General features: G+C 42.8%; 1 protein-coding gene across 5 annotated transcripts; it reads right to left on the reverse strand.

Annotated features, from left to right (window-relative positions):
• Positions 1 to 6: 6 nt before the first annotated feature.
• Positions 7 to 25,340, reverse strand: LOC110538081 (oxysterol-binding protein-related protein 7). Of its 5 annotated transcripts, none has more exons than XM_036938117.1 (23): positions 25,191 to 25,340; positions 13,965 to 14,180; positions 13,344 to 13,484; positions 13,023 to 13,076; positions 12,725 to 12,838; positions 12,164 to 12,346; positions 11,829 to 11,961; positions 11,565 to 11,686; positions 11,298 to 11,399; positions 9,675 to 9,680; positions 8,726 to 8,888; positions 8,346 to 8,479; positions 7,420 to 7,521; positions 6,960 to 7,155; positions 6,313 to 6,345; positions 3,813 to 4,102; positions 3,052 to 3,189; positions 2,781 to 2,923; positions 2,315 to 2,459; positions 1,959 to 2,109; positions 1,572 to 1,698; positions 1,097 to 1,219; positions 7 to 815 (listed from the first exon to the last, which is right to left on the reverse strand). In XM_036938117.1, the coding sequence occupies exons 2-23, from the start codon at positions 14,103 to 14,105 to the stop codon at positions 704 to 706; spliced, it is 2,853 nt and encodes a 950-aa protein (XP_036794012.1). In that variant the 5' UTR covers positions 14,106 to 14,180; positions 25,191 to 25,340; the 3' UTR covers positions 7 to 703. The 5 variants fall into 5 exon arrangements, with proteins under 5 accessions (XP_036794012.1, XP_036794010.1, XP_036794011.1 ...); XM_036938115.1 differs by having other exon boundaries at positions 6,313 to 6,363; XM_036938116.1 differs by lacking the exon at positions 9,675 to 9,680 and having other exon boundaries at positions 6,313 to 6,363.
• Positions 25,341 to 26,217: the final 877 nt, after the last annotated feature.

Consider the following 26,217-nt stretch of genomic DNA (forward strand, 5'->3'; position numbering starts at 1 on the left):
ATTCAGTGACTCAAACCAACGTGTTATTTAAAAACAAGTCCAAAAGATGTAAAGTACTGTACAACTAAATATACAAAAACACAGTAAGACCCATCGAGAGTGCAAGAGGTAGCCCTTCTTACCCCATAAAACCCCATTAAATCCACAGCAGTCTTAAAAACAATCCCCTACCCGGTTAGTTCCTCTTTAGAGTGAGAGTTTGATATCACAAATTGATTTAAATAAATCTGCATATAGACCTAAAAAGTCAATAAGTAAAAGTGTTTAAATATAGACATATTACATTGACAAAAAGCATCATGCATCTCTATAACATGCAAGGTAACATTATTCAAAACTCTATGTTGGATCTCCGACCACCAATGGGTAAACTTGACAGTTAAATGCATGAACCAATTTCAATCTGGTGATTTTCAAGGCAGTTTATATTTGCGGACACCAGAGCGTTCACTGGGGTGTGGAAGATCGGCATCAATGTGGGAACATCAGACTTGAAGGAAAAGATCCATAGTAGTCCTCATCTACTCCATGTTGACATTTCCTCTCTCCAATGGCAGACAGTCACCCTGGAATGATTCATCCATGCAGTCAAAACTCCCTTCACCTTTCCCGTCAGTGGAACGTTAGTATCTGCGTTCAGTAGTCTCATTGGGAATTCAGTCTATGATGAAGCCAAAATGACAGGAGGCTCTGCCAGGTCTACTCAACACCACAGATCCAAGTTCTTGGTGTTGGCAAAGCCTGGCTGATCGCGGATCTTCCAGTAGGTTCCGTTGCTCAGCCAGATATCATTCCCGGCCGCATCCAGTTCTTTCCTGAAGGAGGGAAGAGTATATTTACTTTCTAGTGTGAGGTAACCTTATAAAAAAAAAAGGGGCATCAACAGATACTGTGCATGAACACAATATAATGTCAGTGGTCACCAACACAAGTCATGGAAAAGCTACAGGTGCAGGCTTTTATTCTAACCCTGCCCTAACACACCCGATTCAGCTAATCACAAAGACCCTGGATAAGCAGGGATGATGACCACTGCCTTGCTGTTTCTACAATAAAATGCTCTTTGATTGCGTAAGGGACGGTTGGTGAGACTCACCTGAAGAAACGAGGCACGTGCTCCTCTCCCTTCTTGGCCAGCTCCTTTCGTCGGTCCCGCTGTTTCTGCTCTACTTCCTCCTTCTTACTGTCAGCCCCAGCTACATCTCCCTCCTCCAGGATCCTATGGGGAAAGAACAGTGGAGAGATACGACATTCAGCTGCACTCTGCATGACCGGATCAAAAAGGCGTTAACAGGGTCAATTGTGTGTACAGTACCATCGCACGCAGCCACATCGGCTGTGGCATCACATCAATGCACAACACAGCTCCCTGACATTTGAGGAAGTAGATGTCACTGAACGATATCACCCACATGACCCACTGTACAGGACCCAGAGTTTCTCTTGGTTAGATCCTGTTCAAGAAGTATTCCTAGCCCTACTTCCAATGCATTTGACAAATCTAAATGAAGTGCACACAGCTGAACATCCTCTACGTACGCATTACTGAGCAGGTTGGATGGTGGTCTCACCTCTGGTCTGGCCTGTAGCGGGTGTCTGAGGGAGGTAGGACCTTCTTGAGTTCAGGGGTCAGCTCATTGAGCTCCCTGGCGTAGCGACTGAAGCCGTAGTACTGGAAGTGGTCATCAGGCTGAGGGTCTGGGGATGGGAGAAATAGGGTACGATACATAGGCGATACATAGTGCTGGTACTATAGAGTGGATGACGGACTCACGGATTGAGGAAAACATCCATAAGATAGAATTCACTGAAATAGTGTGGATTAGGGAAAATATAATAGACACAATGGTGTGGATTACACCATTTTATAGGATAAACTATAATATCAAGATCGGATTAGAGATTAGGATTATCGTACATAGCAAATAATAGATTGTTCAGATAATAGCAGTACTCACTGGGCTTCCAGATGCACTTCGGGTTAGGCAGGGTGTCGCAGAAGATGCCCTCATGCCACAGCCCACCGAACCGGTGGACCACCTCTCCCGCTTGGTTCAGAACCTGGCCCTGCACCTCGTTCTTACTGGTCTCTGAGGTCCAGTAGCGGGACTGAGGGAGAGACGCAGTGAGAGAGAGAGGGGGCCGCGTCAATGGAGACTTGTTAGGTACCTCCATATGTAAAGCTTTGGAGATTTGACAAATTTCTAGACCCCATTCAGGCTGTTAACCTTTTATTGTATTCATTATGGGTCCCATTGTGGGGTTATCCTTCAATTGAGCTTTATGTTCTGTGGGCACCGGGCAGGGGTCTCACCTTGACGAAGGAGATCTTGCAGGTGCACAGGTCACTCTTGGTGTTTCTGATGGTCACCTCGCCGTAGTGCTCCAGCCACCTCTGCTGACTCAGGACGTTGTGGACGCAGGTCACCACCTTGTTCCACTCGTAGTGATCCCCATATCTAGAGGGCAGAGGGAGACATGGGTTTAATGCAACTGGATGAAGACGTGCACTCTTCAAATTCATGACCACTTGAGCCGGTTTCAATACTATGAACATTTCATTGAATAAACACAGTAAATGATACTTTCAGGCTTGTTACAGCTCATTTGGCAAGCTAACGCCTTTTCAAATCTTCAATCAGCTCAATCAAAACACTGTCCCCGAGCTTCTACTTTGAACAACGGATCAAGACATTCAAAACGACGAAGTGAAAGTAGGGTTACGTTACCTCTTTTTTTTGGGGTCGAATAATCATGATGGAATTTGCATAAACACTCACTTTGACAACTTGACATTCACTGGACCAGAGGAGATTATCTCCAAAGACTTTCCCCAGAACTTGTTCTTCCATTGCTGGTCTTGCCAGAAGGTGAAGTTCTCAGACTCTGCGTGCACGGCGGAGCAGGGCGGGTGGTGGCTGACCTGGGAACAGAAAGGAAAAACCTTAAATAACTGAATCTTCAGTGGAAGACACCCTGGATCAGTTAAGGGTTACTTGCCGTGCAGATGGAATCTAGGACGATTCTGGGTCAGGATTATTCAAGTCCTACCTGCTCAGCGACGTAGCGGAAGCCGCGCTCCTTGCGGTGGCTCTCGTAAGTCTCTCCCAGGACGGGGTTGAAGGGCTTGTAGCGGTTCCGCCAGGTAGCCCAGGCGTAGCCAGAGATGGAGAAAACGCCAATGTACAGCTTCATGAAAAATAAGGTATGGGAAAATGGATGAGTGAGATCACACCCATCAAATGGCACCTGAAGAAAACTGCTACCACAAAATACTATAGTATTTTACATGCTAAATCTGCAATTCAAGTTGACCCCATTCATTGTTTGTAGATTTCACAGTTTCTCTTGCAATGGCTCTAATGCACAGACTCTACCCACACACATACTACACTGACACTCCAACACACACACGCTGCTGCTATTTTGTTTATTATTGATCCTGATTGCCTAGTCACTTTTACCCCTACCTACATGTACATACTGTATTACCTCAACTACCTGGCACCCCTGCACATTGACTTGGTACTGGTACTCCTTGTATATAACCTTGTTATTGTGTTATCATTTTTTTTATTTTTTTTTTATTACTCTGCATTGTTGGGAATGGGCTCGGTAAAGTCTAAACCGGTTGTATTCGGCACGTGACCAATAGCATTTGATTTGAAAAAGCATAGACCTTTTTTTCAGATTTCAACTAAGCAAATCTACAAATCTAATTTACTTGAATCAGCACCAACACTGGTATGGCAGCACAAACCTATACTTGAGCTGCTTCGTTTCAATGTCAGGCACACGTCGGGCCACCTTACCATCCTTTCGAAGGGGTCCTCTGTGCGGTTGGCGATGTCCAGAAGCTCAGAGTACTCCAGCTCTTCGCTCACCCTCTGCAGCAGGTTCAGAGGTTCATTCAGGCCACAGGGCATGGACACACGTGACAGGTCCTTGCCAATGTTGTTGTACAGGATGGTCATGATGCCAATGTGGCTGTTGTCGACACAGTTGGCGGGCAGGACGGTGCGGCGGCCTGTGTTGGTGGGCACGGTGCTGACCATGTCCGGGGCTCTGGACACACTGGTGCGGTAGTTCAGGGTGGAAGAGGCTGCCAGGGGGAGAGGGCATACAAAGGTTAGATGGAATTCTATACATTTCCTATTGAATCTCACATGTTTTTTTTACAATTACGCCCAGCACTTAAGGCTTGAACATTTAAAAAAAATAGACATGATTCAGCCCTTAAAGAGAGAGTTCAAGATTTTCTCCCAGGGTCAGATAAACTTGTGGATACCCTTTTATGTCTGTGTTCAGTTTGAAGGAAGTTGCCAAATAGCGTTAGCACAATGCATGGAAGTCTATGGGAATAGCTAGCATGCTAGCTGTTCATGTTGACTTCGTCATTACACTAACAATAGTTAGCATTGGCTGGCAAAACTACAGGTGACTGGCAGCCCTTGTGGTGTGGGGTGCATTTCCCTGGCATGGTTTGGGGCCACTCAACCCCTTAGAGGGCAAGGTAACAGCCTGTTAATACACAGCCATTCTTAGTGATCACCTTCAACCTACGGTGAAGCATTTATATCCGGAGGGAAGTGGCCTCTTCCAGAATGGCAATAATGCCCCCATCCACAAGGCACGAGTGGTCACTGAATGGTTCGATGAGCATTAAAAACTATCCGTCTCAGTCACCAGATCTCAACCCAATTGAACAGCCTAGCTAACGTTAGCCGCCTAGCTAGAATTCGTAACATCCGTTTTGCAAATTCGTAACATATAATACAAATTGTAATTTGTAACATAAGAAATGGCCGATGGATTCCACAAATGAATACATACCATACGAAACATATGGAGTGTCTTGGATTTACATGACAGAATAATACGAAATGCTCTGAGACCAGGTTGAATTGAACACTTATGGTTGATTCTGGAGCGGCACTTAACAGCATTTTCTACCCCAATCGACAAAACACCAAATTAAATGATGGAATTTCTCATGGAAGAATGGTGTCGCAACCCTCCAAGAGAGTTCCAAGGCTCATTGAAGTAGTTCTGCCGGCTCGTGGTGGCCCAGCACCTTATTTAGAGCAATGTTGGCGTATCCTTTATTCTGCCGGCTCGTGGTGGCCCAGAGCCTTATTTAGAGCCATGTTGGCGTATCCTTTATTCTGCCGGCTCGTGGTGGCCCAGAGCCTTATTTAGAGCCATGTTGGCGTATCCTTTATTCTGCCGGCTCGTGGTGGCCCAGAGCCTTATTTAGAGCCATGTTGGCGTATCCTTTATTCTGCCGGCTCGTGGTGGCCCAGAGCCTTATTTAGAGCCATGTTGGCGTATCCTTTATTCTGCCGGCTCGTGGTGGCCCAGAGCCTTATTTAGAGCCATGTTGGCGTATCCTTTATTCTGCCGGCTCGTGGTGGCCCAGAGCCTTATTTAGAGCCATGTTGGCGTATCCTTTATTCTGCCGGCTCGTGGTGGCCCAGCGCCTTATTTAGAGCCATGTTGGCGTATCCTTTATTCTGCCGGCTCGTGGTGGCCCAGAGCCTTATTTAGAGCCATGTTGGCGTATCCTTTATTTTGGCAGTTCATTTCATACTGGACGCAGAGACAAAAATGGTATCCACAAGATCTTAAGTAGATAAACAATAGACATTCTGTATGATTGAATGTATGCCAGAGTGCCAATGTCTCTTGTTTTAACTTGCACGGCAACCATTAGAGGACCACAATGGAAACAAATCTTTAGACTTGTGCATATAATCCTCAGCAATTTTTGGTACATTTATTTGTTGCCTTGTTTCTTTATGCATTTTAAAATTGTCAAAATCAAGGCTTCTTTGCCAAAACGCTGAACCATCCCTTTAAAATGTCTGAAGTCCCAAAGCTGTCAAGGAAAGGAGGATGGTGAAACAGGAAGAAAAATTAAGTAATGACAGTCACTCGATTTCTCCATCTCCCAAATTAGAGTTTGATGTTGGATTGAGGTGGAGGGTATGATGTTTAAAGAATGAAATATCTATACAGATTAGACAATGCGTTTGTTAAATTGTCACCAGTCCCACACAACCAAAGAGACACCTCAGGAGGACAAAGAGGGAGAAGAAAGAGAGATGATAAAATCATGGTAATAAAATGAGTAGACTACTATAGGGCGTTTTCAGGGTCCAATCAGTATGCTTGCATGTACAACATTGAAAATGTACTGTCTTCAAATAAATTATGTGCATCAATGAATTAAACGATCCATATGGGACTTCCAATATGGCCGCAATTCACCACCACTCCACCGATACTTCAGTTTGACCAGTCCCAAAATACCTTTTGTTTGCGGTTGGTCCGGTGATACTGCCTCTGCAGGCAAAGTGGAAGCTATGTTCAGAAAACGTAATAAAAATACATTTGTACACAGATTACATATATACACACCCAATGTTGGTGTCAGCCGAGTTCATGAGTATAACTACCTAGATAGAGCTGGGCGATATAGACACAAATCCACATCACATTAAAATGACTAAATGATCGCGGTAAATTGAAAAAGACAAGTTTACAATAATGTGCACCAGTTAATTTTTATATTACCCTTAAAACTACTCATTTGAAGGTTGTGGTCATTAATTGTCTTGTTAACAGCCCACATTCAACAGACATCTCATTTCAAACTACACATTCCTCTAGTAAAGGCTACTTCTTGTTAAAAATTGATATCAGTAAAACGTCCTCGATAAATGGTTGGTTCGGTCGGTAGTGATCATTTTCGGTTTATCATCCCAGCTGTACTAGATACTGCATATTGTTACTTATTTTTCAAAGACAAAAACGGACCACGTAGACCGAACTGTATTCAAGGTATAATGGGACTGCTCAAACACAATATTATAGAACACATCCTTAGAGTGGCCGTTCTAGTCATTCTACTTCTAGGACCACAGCTGAACAGTGATATCCAAAGAGTGGCGGCTCACCATGGACCTCGTCTGGCTCAGAGTTACTGGTGGTGGTGATGTCACTCAGCCCGGACTCATCAGACTCATCTTCTCCGTTTTCAGAGGAGTTCTCACAGACGATGACATCTCTGGCGTCATAGTACTCGGCCATGGAGTCGGCCAGCGAGGGGGTGCGCTGCACCGAGCAACCCTTAGAGGGCGTCTTCTCAGCATTCTGGTGACCGAAGTAGGAAGAATAAGTAATAAGACTATAGTTAACAGGAAGCATACAAAATCAACGCTTTCAGATGGATAAAAGTGATGTCAATAATGTCTTACAAAAGAAAGTTAAGGAAGAAAATCCTGCTCACTTGATAGAGAATTCAATGCATACAGGCACAAACACAGATACAGGCAGACAGTACACAGCCAGACACGCATTCAGAAACAAGTGGCAACCTGCCTCTTGCCGAGTGGGGGTTGGCGGCTGAATACACACCTGGTCCTGACGCACAGTGCTGTAGGACTCCTTGGAACCCCCCGTGGATCCAGAGGAAAGGGACAGGGAATGAACTTTGGTTTGGCAAGACTGCACCTCCAGCTGGATACACACAAACAGTGACTTATTAGTATACTGTAGAGAATTGTATGAAAACCAAGCACAATATTAAGCTCATTTCCCCATTATCAAACTTGGCCCATATGCAGGTAAGTTGGACAAAATGTACAGTATGCACATTTGGTGGAAGATTTCCCTCAGAACTCTTTCAGCTTTGTCAGATCCATCCAGGACAAAACAATAGATGCAGCGTTCAACCAAAACAAACTATCCTAGTTCCATTTTCATAGTAATTAGTGAAGTTCAGAAACATCTAGTAACTCGGATCAAATAGATACGTTCGGGGGAGGTTTTAAGTTGTTTCACCAAGATAAATCTAATGTTTGAACAAGTGTCTTTACATTTGAAAAAGGCTTTTGTTTCATCCAGGCAGGCTCAAAACAGGAGAGCAGGGGAGGAATGGTTCTGCCCCTGATGGGCAGTACTGAGATGTCCCAGCCCCAAACAGCCCAAACCAGTTCTGGCTGGCTTCTCACACGCTTGAACAGCAGCACACTGAGACGGGACTATATTTTGTAAGGAGAGAGCAAAAGAAAGCGAGAGAATAGGTGTGGCCCATCGAAACGTCTGCTGTGTGTGTTTTAAAAACAGACACCACAGTGTTATTGACTAAATGTGAATAAAGCCTTTCCATTGGTCGCTAGGTCTCTTCCTGTTCTTCTTGTTACTTCCGAAAAAACAAAAACAAAGAAACGTAGGTCTCTCCTTTGGAGCCATAAACAATGGTTTATGTTCTTAGTGTATAGCAGGAGGTTCCATCTCAGCGTGTGTACTGTATATGTGAGTGTGTGTCCAGGGCCTTTTACCTCAGACAGTGTGCTACACAGGGTGGCCAATTGATTGGAGGTGGAGGAGCGTAGGTCTGGACCGGTCCAAGCCTGTCGGACCCGCTCACGTTCCAGGGCGAGCACTTCGTGGATGGACTTGAGAGATGCATGAACTAAGAAGATTACGGCAGACAAATGTCATTTCATTTGATTTCCCGTGTTCATCCACACCAACATAAATCCCTGAGTAACTAAAGTAAGTCAATTACTACCAGATTGCAGTGGTCTACATAGGTCCTCTTTTTTAATGTTGCAGAACCAGCCTCACTATAACCAGCTCTACACATGACTTTCCTATGAGGAACTTTATGAACACCCCATCGAATGAGCCCCAAAACCCTGTAACACCCCTCTCTTACCCCTTTGGGACAAAGCACAGATGTCCTGCTGGATCTTCTTGGCTTCGGGGGAGGTGATGAGGGGGTTGGAGAGCTGGGAGTACACGTAGTCTGGGATGGACGACACCGAGGCGGCCCCCACACTCAGGTGGTTGGACGATGTGCTCAAGTGGCTGGAGGTAAACTGAGGGAGGAGAGGGGGAAGGAGGGAGGAAAGTTGGGGGGGGGGGGGGGGTTGATGTGTATAGAGAGCCATTTTGTGTGTGTCACTTTCGAGTGACGCACACGCATGCTAGCGTCAAAATGGCCTGTAGCTGTATCAGAAAAGCTTTACATTGATGTCGGGACCTTGACAAACGCAACATTGAGTGATGACCATGAAAACTGATGGCTAGAATTTCTCAACAAGTACAATATTCTCCTGGCTTTATCTAGCTCCGTCTTTTTGACATTTTTTATCTTGCCTGTTGCTAGCTCGCTAGATAACTAGTCCTCAGACGACATCTGCCATGTAATTAGATGGTCTTTTACAACATGTTTGTTAGCTTGCATGAGCTGCCTCTGAAGTTGGAAGTTGTCATTCACTTAACTGTAAACAAGCCCCTTTGGATGCCTAACTGTAAAACAAGCCCCTTTGGATGCCTAACTGTAAACAAGCCCCTTTGGATGCCTAACTGTAAAACAAGCCCCTTTGGATGCCTAACTGTAAAACAAGCCCCTTTGGATGCCTAACTGTAAAACAAGTCCCTTTGGGATGCCTAACTGCACGCGCAACGTTTCATGACGCGGCCAGGAACTTAGTTTATATATTGTATGTTAGTAGCCTTACTTCTTTTGTAGAATCTCTACAATTTCTATTGCTGAGTTTTTAACTTTTCTCGTCTTTAGAAAAACCCATCTCGTCAGCTTTAAATATACTAGGGTGCAACCATCAGATTATTTTTAATGCAATGTGTCAATGTGTTTGTACCGGTCCCTAAACCATACATGAAAATGGAGAGGGGACATGCGGGAACAGTGGGTGAAAGTAGAAGAGGAGGATTCTGAGACAGCCATGACACAAATGTCCAGAAAACGTTCTTATCCAATGACGAATGTCTTGTACAGTGTATCATAAGTATTCAACTCCTTCGAGGTCACATTTTCCTGTTACAAAGTGGGATCAAAATGGATGCAATTGTGCTCTCTTTTTTGTCAACAATCAACACAAGCATTAAACACTAATATACCTTGATGAGATAAGTCTTCACCCCCTTGAGTCATAACATGTTAGTAATACTTTTTTGGCAGAAATGACAGCTGTGAGTCTTCTTGGGTAAGTCTTATCAGAGCGTTGCACACCTGTATTATGCAATATTTGCCCATTATTCTTTTCAAAATTCAAGCTCTGTCAAGGTGTTGGGGATCATGGCTAGACAGCGATTTAAGTCTTGCCATAGATTTTCAAGCAGATTTAAGTCAACTAACTTGGCCACTCAGGAGCATTTACCATCTTCTTGGTGAGCAACTCCAGTGTAGATTTGGCCAAGGAAGGTGATTCCTCTCCCAGTGTCTGGAATAAAGCAGACTGAAGCATGTTTTCCTTCAAGCTATTGCCTGCGTTTATCTCCATCCAGTTTCATTTTGTCCTGAATCTCCCCAGTCTTTGTCAATGCCCATAACATGATGCAGCCACCACCAGGCTCGAAAATAAGAAGGCAGTTACTCAGTGATGTGTTGGATTTGATCCAAACATACAGCTTTGCATTTAAGCGAAAAAGTAGTCATTTTTCAGGTTTTTTTGTGGGTTTTTTTTTTCCACACTGGGATTACTTTAGTGTTTTGGAATATTTTTTATTCTGTATACTTATTTGTATTCATCTTTTCACTCTGTCATTTAGGCCCTCATTGTAGAGTCACTACAATGTTGATTCATCCTCAGTTCTCCCATCACAGCCATAGAACCCATAGAAGTCGTTTTAAAATCACCTATGGCCTCATGGTAACATCCCTGAGTAGTTTCCTTGCTGTCCTGCAGCTCAGTTCAGAAGGACGATTGTATCTTTGATGTGTCTAGGTGGTATAACGCATCATCCACAGCACAATTATTAACTTTACCACACAGAGTTATTCAATGTCCGATTTGATATCGTTACCCATCTACCAATCACTGCCATTCTTTATGAGGCGTTTGAAAAAGCTCCCTGGTCTTTGTAGTTGAATCTGTGCTTGAAATGCAATACTTGACTGAGGGACCTTAGAGGTTTTATGTATGGGGGGGACAGAGGAAAGGTTAGTCATTAAAAAAATAAATCACCCCTATAATTCACACAGAGTGAGTCCATGTAACTTATGTGATTTGTTAAGCTACATTTACTCCTGAACTCATTTTGGCTTGCCTAAACAAATCATGTGAATATTTATTAAACTATATTTTAGTCATTACATTTTTGTCAATTTGGAAATTGTCTAATTGTATTTTTCACTGACAGAGTATTTTCTGTACATAAATTACTTTTTTTTTTTTATTATATCCATTTCAGTCCCACTTTGTAACAACAAAATGTGGAAAAACATACTTTTGATACCCACTGTATAGGACATGAGAACTTACCATGCCGCGGGTTTCGACTCCAGACAGGGTGCGAGAGTGACCAAATATCTTGTTTGTCGTCTTCCTCTCCTTCTTGGCCTTGGGGGTATTAAGGGTCAGATTCTGAAAGACAGGTAGAATATATACATGCTCAGACTAAAGAACAGCCAACCACTAAATGAATACTCCAATGTCACACTCACAGGTGTTCCATTCTTTCCAACCATAGAGAACATCTCATATACAGCACGTGCGGTTGTAGAGTAGTGGTTAGGGCGGTGACCTTACCTGCATGTTGATTCGTCGCTCTAGGTCACTGTTAGAGATTGGTTGCTGGTCACTCTCCAGCCAATTGAGCCTCTGGATGAGCTGGGCCAACTCAGTCAAGTCCAACTGAGAACGAGCTAGCTCTGTGGGGGTCAAGGGTCAGAGAAGATTATTGATAAAGCTTTGGAGTGAAAGCTTAGCTCTGAAAATAACTGGATATTCATTTCATGCTGAATTGTAAAATGATAGCCTTGATTCCCTAGCCTCACCATGGAAGTACCTTACCTTGGGAGCAGGTATCGGACTGGTGGGTCTGCTGGAGCCACGCTGCCACCTTGCTGTTGACCCCTGGGGCTGCTGTGGGCGGAACCTCCATCTCAGCCTGGTAGACCGAGGCAGTGCTGTCATAGTGAGGGTACTGGAACCACATGATTTGGGGACAGAGGAGGGAAAGAGAAAGAAGAGTAGTCAAGTGTCAGTCAAAGCCAATTTGTATAAAGTCCTCTTGTTCTATTCAGAATATACCTTCACCTATTTCGGTGTGACCAGAGCGTATTTGGTTGTAGCACTGCAAGTAGGAGACCACATTGCATCACACCCCTGTTTCTCTGTTCACTCACCATGCCTGGCATGGCAGCTTGGTTCCTCTGGGCTAGACTGGCCATGGCTGGCAACAACGTGCTGTTGCCCATGGTGAGGGCATGGAGGACTCCGTGGTGGACGCCCAAGGCCTCATTCTTCTTGAAGACACGATGGGCACACAGCTTGGTCAGCCATATGTAGAACAAGTCACTGTTCTTGGCCTAACAGGAGAGTGAATTTGACATGAATAATTACGTTAATTGGGGACAACACATGCTACTTCTTCTGGATATGGAACAGGAAACCGTTGAGCGTGAAAAAAAAATACATCAGCGCTGCAGTTCTTGACACAATCCGGTGTGCCTGGCACCCGTTCAAAGGCACTTAAATCTTTTGTCTTGTCCATTCACCATCAATGCCACACAATCCACGTCTCAAGGCTTAAAATGTTGTTTTTTTTTCTACCCATCTCCTCCCCTTCATCTACACTGATTGAAGTGGATTTAACAATTGACATCAATAAAAGATTAGAGCTTTCACCTGGTCAGTCTAGGTCATGGAAAGAGCATGTTCTTAGTATCTTGGGATACTCAGTGTACCTTGACGTGGTATAAATAGTCTCCACCATCCAGATCAATGCGATTGGACTTCTTGTTGATGGACATGACAGCGAGGCTAACGTCCAGGGAGCCATGGAGTTTTCCTCTTTGGATCTGACCAGTGGAACATTAGAATGGATGAACACACCCCCCACCCCCACCCCCCACTGTATTGTCCAACGTGTATAAACAAGCATTACATAGCCTGTAACATTTACAATACGGCACTGACCGATTTCAGAATGATTGATATCGTGAGTTGAATTTGTGTTTTTGGAAATGTATTGTGAATACATACATCCTGCTGTGTCTTGGAGTACTTGAGGATCCCTTTTTCCAGCAGGAAGTACCTCTGAAAGGAGAGCGACAGAACCACATCAGACAGGGGTCTATTCATAAGTGCACACCAGTAGCAATGAGAACAGATGTTTTTTTGAGAGAGATTTAGATTAGTTTGGGAAACCCTGGATTAGTCCCTTCCAGCCATTTACTTCCATTTGGCTACTACACCCCAGGAAGTCAGGAGTGATGGTGAAACAGAACTAAACAGCAAAACTGTGCTTCAATTGGCTTTCAACTGTTCTTCAAATTGGCTTGCCAAGTATAGCCTTCACATTACCTTGTGCCAGCCATTCAAAGGGTACTTCCTCCTCTTCATCAGGAAGCCCTCACAGATACCAGGTATGCTCATGTCCAGCCCTGACCCGATCCCTGAAGCCATGTCCATGTGGTCTTCCAACACCTCCCAGTTCCTGGAGTTCTATGGGGGGGGGGGGGGGGGAATACAGTTTATTAGTTTGGCTCCCAAGTGGCACAGCGGTCTAAGGCACAGCATCTCAGTGCTACTAGAGGCACCACTACAGACCCTGGTTCGATCCCGGGCTGTATCACAACCGGCCATGATCGTGAGTCCCATAGGGCAGCACACAATTGGCCCAGCGTCGTCCGGGTTAGGGGAGGGTTTGGCCGGGGTAGGCCGTCATTGTAAAATAAGAATTTGTTCTTAACCGACTTGCCTAATTAAATAAAGGTTAAATAAAATAAAAATGTTGCATTGTCCATAAAGAACTTAATACTCACAAAGTGGGTTTCATCCATTCAGCCATCCATCCATAGAGATATTCATGATGGTTACATACATCATTGGTTGCATTATAGTGTAAAGAGGAGACACGTCATATACAAAAGCCAGGCACACCCCACTCGCACTTTTAATAAAAAGGAACGGCTCAGAAACTACCTGGCGGGAGTTGCGTGATGACCCAGCGCTGTCGTTCCGTGAGTGTCCGGCCTTGAATCCTCCAGAAGGAGACTTGTCCAGATTGCTCATCACTGATTGGCTGCTGTTGAGTGAGGGTGGGCACACCCGAGGGTCCATCATTATGATTGAATGAACAATGTCGCTAAAAGTAAGCTCTGCTTTTCGACAAGGTTCTCTCTCAGTGGAAACACAAATCTGTTGACACAAAAGGAACAGTAATGTGAGGAGACAAAAAAAAGTGACATTTTAACTGGTTTCACATTTAGCAGCTTCATACGCTTTTTAATGTCCCATTTTAAATGATGAGAAATCAGATAAATAGACTTGAAGACATCTTTTCTTGAAATTCAAGTGTCAGGAACACACTTTACGTGTGCTGCCCTGCTGCAGTGGGCCCTTGGATCATAAGTTCAGGAAAATGAGGAAGACAATTTACACATAATCCACCACAATCTCCTCAACCTTATGGTTGGCTTGGCCTTATGAAAACCGTGGTGGACAAAGCAGTACTAGACAAGGTCCAGGAGTACTGACCAAAGAATAAGACAATGCATTATTCAAAATTAATCAGATTCTACTAGCAATTTTTAAATTGGTCAGCTCTTTTTTTTTTAATTTCAGTCAAAACAATATTTTCCTGAAAAAGTTTAAATTAGACCTAATCTACAGCATGAGAGATTATCAAAAGTATCAAACAGATATAATTCCACAGTAAAAAAAAAAATTGGATCGATCTACTGATACTCCAGAGTTATCCTATTCCATGGAATAATGTCTTTAGAACCTTGATAGCATCCAACACCACAGTAACACACCAATGTTGAGATGTAAACACATACAGTGCCTTCGGGAAGTATTAACACCCCTTGAGATTTTTTCCAAATTGTTACCAGACTTATTCTAAAATAGATTAAATAAAACCGTTTAAATCAGCAATCTACACACAATAACAAAGCGAAAACAGTTTGACATTTTTACAAATGTATTAAAAACAGAAATACCTTATTTACATCACTATTCAGCCCCTTTGCTATGAGACACAAAATTGAGCTCCGGTGCATCATGTTTCCACAACTTAATTGGAGTCCATCTGTGGTAAATTCAATTGATTGGCCATGATTTGGAAAGGCACAAACCTGTCTATATAAAAGGTCCCACAGTTGACAGTGCATGTCAGAGCAAAAACCAAGCTATGAGGTCCGAGACAGGATTGTATCGAGGCACAGATCAGGGGAAGGTACAGTGGCCAGACGGAAGCCACTCCTCAGTAAACGGCACATGACAGACCGCTTGGAGTTTTACGAAAAAACACCTAGACTCTCAGACCATGAGAAACAAGATTCTCTGGTCTGATGAAACCAAGATTGAACTCTTTGGCCTGAATGCCAAGCATCATATCTGGAGGAAACCTGGCACTATCCCTTCGGTGAAGCATGGTGGCGGCAGCATTATGCCGTGGGGATGTTTTTCAGCGGCAGGGACAGGGAGACTAGTCAGGATCGAGGGAAAGATGAAAACTTGCTCCAGAGTGCTCAGGACCTCAGACTGGGGCGAATGGTTCATCTTCCAACAGTACAACGACCCTAAGCACACAGCCAAGACAACAAAAAAAAATTGCTGTGCAGCGACACTCCCCATCCAACCTGACAGAGCTGGAGAAGATCTGCAGAGAAGAATGGAAGAAACTCCCCAAGTACCAAGCTTGTAGCGTCATACCCAAGAAGACTCAAGGCTGTAATCGCTGCCAAAGGCGCTTCAACAAAGTCCATGCCAACAACAAATTCTGAACCTATACATCCATGCATTAATAATTTTATATTACTTAAAGTGTGTGGAAGAGGTGATTTTAATTTTTTTATCAACAATGACAATCCACCCGAGTCTGATAACCTGGATGGAAAATTACTGAGGATGATAGCAGATGATATTGCCACTCCTATTTCCATCTTTTCAATCTAAACATACAGGAAAGTGTGCCCCCTCAGGCCTGGAGTGAAGCAAGTCATTCGATCAAACAGCCGACCAATCGGCATGTTAACAACCTTTAGTAAACTTTTGTAAAAAAATTGTTTGACTAGATAAAACTTCCCCTCACTGTCAAATGCATTTATTTTCAGCAAACATATGTTCATACAAATATTTACACAACAAGATTAAACAACTGAGACACACTGAACAAGTTCCACAGACATGTGACTAACAGAAATTGAATAATGTGTCCCTGAACAAAGGTGGTGGTCAAAATCAAAAGTAACAGTCAGTATCTGGTGTGGCCACCAGCTGCATTAAGTACCACAGTGCATCTCTTCCTCATGGACTGCTCCAGATTTGCCAGTTCTTGCTGTGCGATGTTACCCCACTCTCCACCAAGGCACCTACAAGTTCCCATAAAAATAAAGGAGAGCTGCACACTCTAGGAGCTCAGATTCAAAAATTTAATACCCAACGTTTCGACAGCCAAGCTGTCTTCATCAGGGTATAATCACAAACACTGCGGGATGACTCATTTATAGTGTCAAAAGACGCTATGTAATCATGGCCAAGAGTGGCCTAATATCATTGGTTAATTCTCAAATATTAAAATGGCATACAAAACAGCAGCATACAAAAAACAAATGGATAGCATACGATCATAGATTAATTTTAGACTACACAAGCTTACAAACAATTACAATGGAAAAGTCACAATAATCACAAGAATGGCTTCAGATCAAAGTCTACGTTGAGACCGAAGGGAGCAAGGGTCTTTAAGTTAAAGATCCAGGCAGCCTCTTGTTTTAACAATAAATTCTAAAAGGTCACACCCTCTACTAGGGAGGGTGACATGTTCGATGACAATATAACGCAGAGGCGAAATCGAGTGGCCTGCCTCCAAAAAGTGGGCCTCAACTGGGTAAGTCAAGTTTTTGCACCTAATGGTGACCCCACTCTCCACCAAGGCACCTACAAGTTCCCATGAAAATAAAGGAGAGCCACATACTCTAGGAGCTCAGATGCAAAAATGTAAAACATTTAATTAAAAAAAAAAGATGCTCTGAGATACGTACTTTTAATTCGCGCTTTGTTTTACCCACAATTTTTACCACAAGGACAAATAACTGCCTTAGTGGCGCACGTAATAACACCTTTGATTGGGATCGATTTCCCTGTTTGTGGGTGTTTGAAGGATCTACATTCATAAGTGCCATTGCATTGAGCACAGCCATTACACTTGTAATTTTCATCCAGTAGGGGTGCAAATAGACATTGCTCAGGAATATCTTGGGGTGGTAAATCAGGGTGTATCAATTGGTCTGAGATTTCTGCCCCACGAGAATATGACCAAGGGAAGGTCTGAAAACACATTACAGAGACTATCATCGGATTTTAGAATGTGACAATGTTTGTGAAAGATTCCCTTAATTTGTTCAGAGCGCTTTGAATAGTGGGTAGTTAGAACGCAAGAATGCGTGGTTTTGCAAGACAGACCTTAAAAAAGGTAATGTCTCGTTTTGTTTTAAATTTTCTCAATGGCAAGATTAATCTGATCATTTTTGTACCCACTTTTGAACCTACAACTTCCCAGACATTTCTGGGGGGGGAATGGCCCTTGCCCTCACCCTCCGATCCAACAGGTCCCAACGTGCTCAATGGGATTGAGATCCGGGCTCTTCGCTGGCCATGGCAGAACACTGACATTCCTGTCTTGCAGGAAATCACACACAGAACGAGAAGTATGGCTGGTGGCATTGTCATGCTGGAGGGTCATGTCAGGATGAGCCTGCAGGAAGGGTACCACATGAGGGAGGATGTCTTCCCTGTAACACACAGTGTTACGATTACCTACAATGACAACAAGCTCAGTCCGATGATGCTGTGACACACTGCACCAGACCATGACGGACTCTCCAACTCGATCCCACTCCATAGTACAGGCCTCGGTGTAACACTCATTCCTTCGACGATAAACGCGAATCCGACCATCACCCCATGTGAGACAAAACCGCAACTCGTCAGTGAAGAGCACTTTTTGCCAGTCCTGTCTGGTCCAGCGACGGTGGGTTTGTGCCCATAGATGTTGTTGCTGGTGATGTCTGTTGAGGACCTGCCTTACAACAGGCCTATCAGCCCTCATTCCAGCTTCTCTCAGCCTGTTGCGGACAGTCTGAGCTGTGATGGTGGGATTATGCATTCCTGGTGTAACTCGGGCAGCTGTTGTTGCCATCCTATACCTGTCCCGCAGGTGTGATGTTCGGATGTACCGATCCTGTGCAGGTGTTGTTACACGTGGTCTGCCACTGTGAGGACGATCAGCTGTCCGTCCTGTCTCCCGGTAGCGCTGTCTTAGGCGTCTCACAGTACGGACATTGCAATTTATTGCCCTGGCCACATCTGTAGTCCTCATGCCTCCTTGCAGCATGCCTAAGGCACGTTCATGCAGATGAGCAGGGACCCTGTGCATCTTTCTTTTGGTGTTTTTCAGAGTCAGTAGAAATGCCTCTTTAGTGTCCTAAGTTTTCATTACTGTGACCTTAATTGCCTACCATCTGTAAGCTGTTAGTGTCTTAACTTCTTTGGGACTGGGGGGCAGTATTGAGTAGCTTGGATGAATAAGGTGCCCAGAGTAAACTGCCTGATACTCAGGCCCAAAAGCTAGAATATGCATATAATTAGTAGATTTTGATATAAAACACTCTGAAGTTTCTAAAACTGTTTGAATGATGTCTGTGAGTATAACAGAACTCACATGGCAGGCAAAAACCTGAGAGAAAAATCCAACCAGGAAGTGGGAATTCTGAGGTTTGTATTTTTTTAAGTGATTGCCTATCCAATATACAGTGTCTATGGGGTCATATTGCACATCCTAAGGCTTCCACTAGATGTCAGTCTTTAGAACCTTGTTTCAGGCTTTTACTACGAAAAGGGAGCGAATAAGAGCAGTTTGAACCAGGGGTCTGGCAGAATTTCATGAGCTAAGTCACGTACGCGGCCATGAGAGCGAGCTCCGTTCCGTTTCATTTCTAAAGACAAAAGAATTGTCCGGTTGGAATATTATTGAAGATTTATGATAAAAACATCCTAAAGATTGATTATATACATCGTTTGACATGTTTCTACGAACCCTAATGGAACTGTTTGACTTTGAACTAAGTGCCTGCGCCCTGTGAATTTTGATTTGTGAACTAAACGCGCAAACAAAAAGGAGGTATTTGGACATAAATTGACTATCGAACAAAACAAACATTTATTGTAGAACTGGGATTCCTGGGAGTGCATTCCGATGAAGATCAAAGGTAAGTGAATATTTATAACGCTATTTGAGTTGTGACACCTCTCCTTGGTTGAAAAATGGCTGTAGGTTTTTCTGTGGCTAGGCGCTGACCTAACATAACTGCATGGTGTGCTTTTTACCGTAAAACTTTTGAAATCTGCCACAGCGGTTGCATTAAGGATACGTTTATCGTTAATTGTGTGTTTACACTTGTATCTTTCATCAATGTTTATGATGAGTATTTCTGTAATTTGATGTGGCTCTCTGCACTTTCACCGGGTGTTTGTTTGAGACAATGCATTTTTGAACATAGTGCAACAATTTCAAATTAGGTTTTTGGACATAAAGATGAACTTTATCGAACAAAACACATTTGTCTAACATGGAGTCCTGGGAGTGCCATCCGGTGACGATCAAAGGTTAGTGATTAATTTTAACGGTATTTCTATATTTTGTGACACAGCCATTTTCCAAAGAAGGAGAGGTATGTTTTTCTGTGGCTAGACGCTGACCTAACATAACCGTAAAGCCTTTTTGAAATCAGACACTGTGGCTGGATTAACGAGAAGTTCATCTTTAAAATGGTGTATAATACTTGTATGTTTGAGGAATTTTAATTAGTAGATTTCTGGTTTGAATTTGGCGCCCTGCAATTTCACTGGCTGTTGGCGAAGTGGGACACTACCGTCCCAAATATCCCAGAGAAGTTAACAACCGTTCCACAGGTGCATATTCATAGTTCTTTGAACAAGCATGAGAAACAGTGTTTAAACCCTTTACAATGAAGATCTGTGAAGTTCTTTGGATTTTTATGAATTATCTTTGAAAGACAGGGTCCTAAAAAAGGGACGTTTCTTCTTTTGCTGAGTTTTACAGTAAACAAATTCACAGATTTTCATGGCGCTTATAGGGAAGGGCATTCAAGATGTACAGACAGCACTTACACAGATTACGGACGATTGTCTTAGAGACATTTATAAAAAGATTGTGGGAGCTGTTTTCTTAGTTCAGTTTTTGACATTATCATTAAAGAACACAATGGAAGCCTCTCCAACATAATCCAGGTAGAGTCAGGCATTCACCAGGGCAGCTGTCTAGGCTGTATTTTTTTCAATCTTTACTAATGACCCGCGACTGGCTCTGAGTAAAGCCTGTGTGTATGTATGCTGATGACTCAATACTACACACATCAGCTACCACATCAAGTAAAATAACTGCAACACTTAAAGAGCTTTAGTCAGTTTCAGAATGGGTGGCAAGAAATAAATCCTAAATATTTAAACTGAAAGCATTGTATTTGGGACGAATCATTCACTAAAACAAAATTACAATTGGTCCAGAACCGGGCAGCACAACTGGCCCTTAAATGTACACAAGAGCTAAAATTAGTGTCAATCTGTCCTGGCTCAAAGTCACGTGTGAGAAGTATTGACATGTTGAATGCCACATGTCTGTTTAAACTACTAGCACACAGTTCAGACACCCATGCATACCATACAAGACATACCACCAGAGGTCTCTTCACAGTCCCCAAGTCCATAACAGACTATGGGGAGGTGGCACATGACTACATGGAACTCTGTTCCACATCAAGTGAAAACTGATCAAAATACAACTGATTAAAGAGCCGGGACTGAAGAGGCACAGACACACACACACACACACACGATAACATGCATACTATACCAGCATATCCCAAACTCTATCCTCGGGACCCCAAGGGGTGCATGTTTTGGTTTTTGCCCAAGTACTACACAGCTGATTCAAATGATCAAAGCTTGATAAGTTGATTATTTAAAAATCAGCTGTGTCGTGCTAGGGCAAAAAAACATGAACCCCTTGCAATGTGTTGTGAAATGTAATGTTTTTAATTGTGTAGAACTGCCTTAATTTTGCTGGACCCCAGGAAGAGTAGCTGCTGCCTGGGCTTGCAAGTGGCGCAGCGGTCTAAGGCACTGCATCTTAGTGCCAGAGGCGTCACTACAGACCCTGGTTCGATTCCAGTCTGTATCACAACCGGCCGTGATTGGGAGTCCCATAAGGCGGTGCACAATTGGCCCAGCATCTTCCGGGATAGGGTCATTGTAAATAAGAATTTGTTCAACTGACTTATGTTAAATAAAATAAATGGGGATCCATGATAAATACAGATGTATCAAGTCTGGTAAGACTTCTGCCATTCTTCTGCATTGGAGTTTGGTTATAATTGTATTGTCGCAATTTATTAAAATCTGCAATCTGGAGGGGACTCTAGATTTTCCTGGTTTTAATATAACGGAAATAACTGTTTGATACATGGAACTCTGAAGCACTGAATTGAGTGATTGATGTTGTCATTTGAGTAAAATAGGGGGCTACTTTCCATTTTTAGTGATTATTTTTTTATCTGCTGATAGTTGATTCCATGAAGGATATAGGTTCAGTCCAACTTATTTAATGCGGATTTATAAAGAATTTCATAGTAGCTTTTAAAATGGTTATTTATAGCATTGTCTCTATTTTTAGCATTCATATCCTTATCTTTTCAAATTATAACTGGTCTGGCGTGTATTCTTTTTGTGAGCGCTACGAGGTGTTTACCAGGTTTATTTACCATTAAATAGTATGCTTTGAGTTTAACCTGTAGTTGTTGGCGCTCTTCAAAAGTAAAAGATCATATTCCTGCTTAAATTCTGATGAACAGCCAATAACATGGCAAAATTGAGCTTCTGATGTGATCAGAGCAAAAAAACTGCCTATAGGAAAGTAAAGAATCAATGACAGTATTGTTGTTTCTAACTGAGGTATGTTACAATTAGTGTCCTGTTTGCACATCAGTTCAAAAGAGTGGAGTGACCTTCCAGGAACTGTGTGTGGGAGAGCAAGCTTTGCTCAAACAGCCCACGCAACAGAAAGACATTACAGACAAAGAGGTAATCAGAGGATTGGATGAAATATTCTGCTAAGCCATGCATGCTTATGATTGGACAAAACAGATGAAAAGGAGCTTCATGTCAAATTGTGAAACATTAGTTTCACGCGGAATTCTCCTTTCATTACATTTGTCAACTAAAATGAAAAGTCATTTATAATAGGATTTTTCCAGGGCTTCTCGTCTTGTCATCATCATTATTTTGTCAAGAAAAATAGGTTGTTGACGAGTAAATTACATGGTAGTTATTGCTGGCAAAATTGACTGAGGGGGCATCAGAGTACAAAAAAAACAGAAAAACTCCAATATCCCGCAGATTACATTTAGCCGAGGAGGCCATTTTGATTACAGTTTCTCCATCAACTGGTGGCAAACACAAACAACTTTGTAGGTAATTGACTGTATTTTCTCATTTCTACAGGGAGTAATACGAGTTGCTGTTGCTGATTATTTACAATATGTCATGAACAATGTAGTACATACTGTAGTCAACTGAAACTAAACTCACTTGGGTGGCTTTGAAATCATTTTAAAATATACTAAAATACAGCCATCAAACAATGGCATTCCTGAATCTCGCAGACCAAATGACTTGAGGCTTATGCCGTCATGATACATGGTCAGCTTTATGCTAAGTCGGGACGAAGAAGAATGTTACAGGGACTGACACACACAATAACGATGTGGAATATGTCGTTCAACCAGATAACAAGGATACAAACAGACTTCTTTTGAGTAAGAGGGCAACTATGTTTCTCAGGCCTTTTAAAAAACACGCGGACTGAAAGTGTGGTGACGTTTGGGGAAAAAAAAACAGAGCTTCCTGTCAGCATTGATAAAGGGCTCTTGATAGCCGCATCTCTTATGGTTTGAATTAGAGAACTTATAACTATTGACACATACCTGACACCAACAAAACATGAGCCTGTTCTGGATGCTTGATTAATTTGGATCTGGATCAAATGTTCTGAACAGCTGTGTACAGTAACACAACCATAGCAACTGCCAAGTTACTCCTAACAACCAAGAGTAAAACGTCTACAAACAACCCCGCTGCTGTAGCTTACTCCTGATGCAGTCCAGAGTAGCAATCACAACATCGGAGTCTTGGTTGGAAGAGGAACGCCTAATAATCAGAATGACCTTTGAAGCAGATCACGGGAACACCAAGGAGAAAACTGCCAGAAGAGATAAAGAAAGTCACGAGAGAGAGAGAGAGAGAGAGAAAGACAGCATCAGGTGCCGGAGGCATAGGGTGATCAAACAGGTTCCTGTGCTCCAGGAATGTGCCTGAGCTGCATCAACACACAGGGCCCCTTACAGCCGCAATGACACTGCTGCTGCTACTGGGACACCTGGGATGTTCCACCTTCTAGACTAGGTTCAAGGTTTAGAAATACAACATGAGGCATACAATGAAAGTGTCGTGGGGTAAGGAGGATGCTTTTTGATGGGATTGCCAACATAAGCTTTGGCGGCACTGCAAGTTCCAAGCCTGTTCCAAGAGAATTCCAACATGGCTGACATTGTGCAGGACTGTATCTATGGCTGTGGGACATACTTGTACCGTAGCATTGGTCAAATCACATTTGATGGGCCCACATGCATACCATAGCCACTCCCTTGTCCACAACTTGGGTTTATCAGAACCAGAATCAGGGGTAGACACACGGTGCAACCTTCAGTAAGGCCGGGATACAACATTCCTAAATGCTCACCCTGGATGGCCATCTGTAAAGCATTATATAAACCATAGGCATTCAGCATTACCCATATATGTTCTGATGGAAGTATGGACTGTCACCTTAATCACCAACTAGGCCATTAACTGTGTGACTGACAACCTTCCTCATCAAAATAGCTAAATATACACTAAAGAGACAGAAATGTGTTTATAGCCAACTTGTTCATATTTCTAAAAGCAAATTTGAGCGCAATACAAATGTTACCATTTTACCTTAGAATGTTACCAAGACTAGGACATGGGCAATGGAAGTTCAAGTCCTAAATCAGTTGAGGCCAGAGAGTAACTGGATGCATATATTTCTACAAAGATGGTAAGCAGAAGACACACGAGTGAAACGCAGAGATGGAGAGTTGAAAATAAACGGCATTTGATAGCCTCATTTTCACTGCATCTCAGAAGTCTGTGAGAATAAGCAACAATGTTATAGCATGAACAAGAAACGTATCACTAGATCCTCCCTGTATCCCACGCGTTGATTAAAAACTAGTTTGGCACCTGGATTTGAGCACATTCGTGTGAACACACAAGCGCTTCAAAGCCATAGATAGTTAATAATGTTACGACAACGGGGCCAATTGTTGCTCAGAAAAGGTAGGCCTAATTACAGTACTGTTGTGGCTTCAGAAAATGTTTGCTAAAATGTTGAGAACGCTTGAAAAGGCCAGCCAGGTCACCCGTGATACAAGTCAATAGTCGATGTCCATCCATGTCTGAGGACATCGGGAAGTCACGTGGAAACCAGCCACTAGGGGCAACGGTGAGCATTGTGGATGGCGGATGGGCATCTTTCTCCGATTCTTAAGGTTGCAACGAACTCGAACTCAGCAACAGGAAGATGTGTGATTTTTGTTTTAAACCCATCCCCAATCTTAAACATTAGGAGTTTATGCCTAAACTTAACCGTAAACACTTCGAAATGTGACGTTTGCTAAAACTTCCAAATTAGATGTTTTAAGAAACATGGATTAACGTCTAATTATGATGTGGGACTGTGAGAGCTAATTGCAGCACTCACTTACATCTCCTATGGTGGCACAGTTGAAGTTCAAGATGTCCAATCTCCAACAAATTATGAGTTGTTTTACTTAAAACAGGCCTAAGCAAAGTAAACAAAAACACTCGAAATTCGATCCGTAATTGATCAAACATAGCCTACCGCAATATCAAACGCAATGGAAGCAAAACAAACAATTACTAATAATTCTCTAAATCAAACATTCGTTTCAACCAATTAAATGCACTTGCATTATGTTCATTTATTCCCTATTGTCAATTAAATTAGAACGAAACACTAACCTGAAACCCGTGGATAACCCAGGGACGTGGCCAGCGTGAAAGAAGACTGACTTTTTTTTTGCTTCCTCCCCATTTGTCATATCGTAGCACTACGTCACTCCGTCGTCGAAATCCGAGTGTCCCAGGTGAGAAAGGTGTGCCCAATCCATATGCCTCGTTCAAAACAACTGTGAACTCGGAAATGTCCAACTTCAGGGTATTCAAGACAACTGGGACTCGGGGAAAAATTAACTCCGACTGGGAAAAATCCAACTCGGAATTCCAAGACGGAATTCCAAGACTTCCCAGTTGCCAAAACACGCACTAGTTATAAACCCTTAACTCTCCAAATTCCTGACGCATCAGAGAAAGATAACATGAATTTAACAGGTCATTTTTACATCAATGTTGTGACACATGATTTGATTGACTTTGCACGAATTAGTCAGTACAATTAGCCAATTATTCGGCTATTGGTTTATTCATTTTAAGAATTGTATGTTATATTCACTAGTAATATATTTGACATGACAATATTGTTTACCAGAGTATACCTAATAAACCACATGTTTACAAAATGAAGTCACACACAGAATAGTATTTTTTTTATTTTGTAAAAAGATAGCATTTGTTTGGTGTTGTTTTGGGGGGAAAATAAAACACCTAACTTTTCCTCATAAACAAAAAGACACTCCAATGTGTTATTATTATTACATCACATCCATATATACATGCAAGATAGGCAGTGACTCTTCACATAGTAAACTGCCATCTCTCTCAAGTGCTACAGGGTTGTGAACCAGCTTATGTGGTGGGCAGGAGAAATCTAGTGATAGTTAGACACAAGATGCACTGTTAATAGGATGCCTGGGCCTTGCTAAACCGGTATGACCAACACCTCAAGCATAAGCCCATGCCACTGCCACAAAGCATAGGGCCTAGAATGGGCCAATGAGAGTTGCCCTAGCAATGTGAAGGAATGTAAGGTATTCTCTCCCTCAGCTGTTGACAGGCGTATCAGAGGATGTGCATCTCAACTTAGGTACAT

The sequence above is a fragment of the Oncorhynchus mykiss genome, chromosome 12 (genome assembly GCF_013265735.2).
Source record: "Oncorhynchus mykiss isolate Arlee chromosome 12, USDA_OmykA_1.1, whole genome shotgun sequence".
Classification (NCBI taxonomy): Eukaryota; Metazoa; Chordata; class Actinopteri; order Salmoniformes; family Salmonidae; genus Oncorhynchus; species Oncorhynchus mykiss.

What these genes read in the sequence shown, in the direction of transcription:
- LOC110538081 (XM_036938115.1), bottom strand. Translation starts at nt 14,105, where the DNA reads ATGATGGACCCTCGGGTGTGCCCACCCTCACTCAACAGCAGCCAATCA. An exon ending in TGAGCCAGACGAGGTCCATG is followed by an intron (nt 6,364 to 6,959) that starts GTGAGCCGCCAC and finishes TTCTGAACATAG; the next exon opens with CTTCCACTTTGCCTGCAGAG. An exon ending in GCAAGATCTCCTTCGTCAAG is followed by an intron (nt 2,110 to 2,314) that starts GTGAGACCCCTG and finishes TCTCTCCCTCAG; the next exon opens with TCCCGCTACTGGACCTCAGA.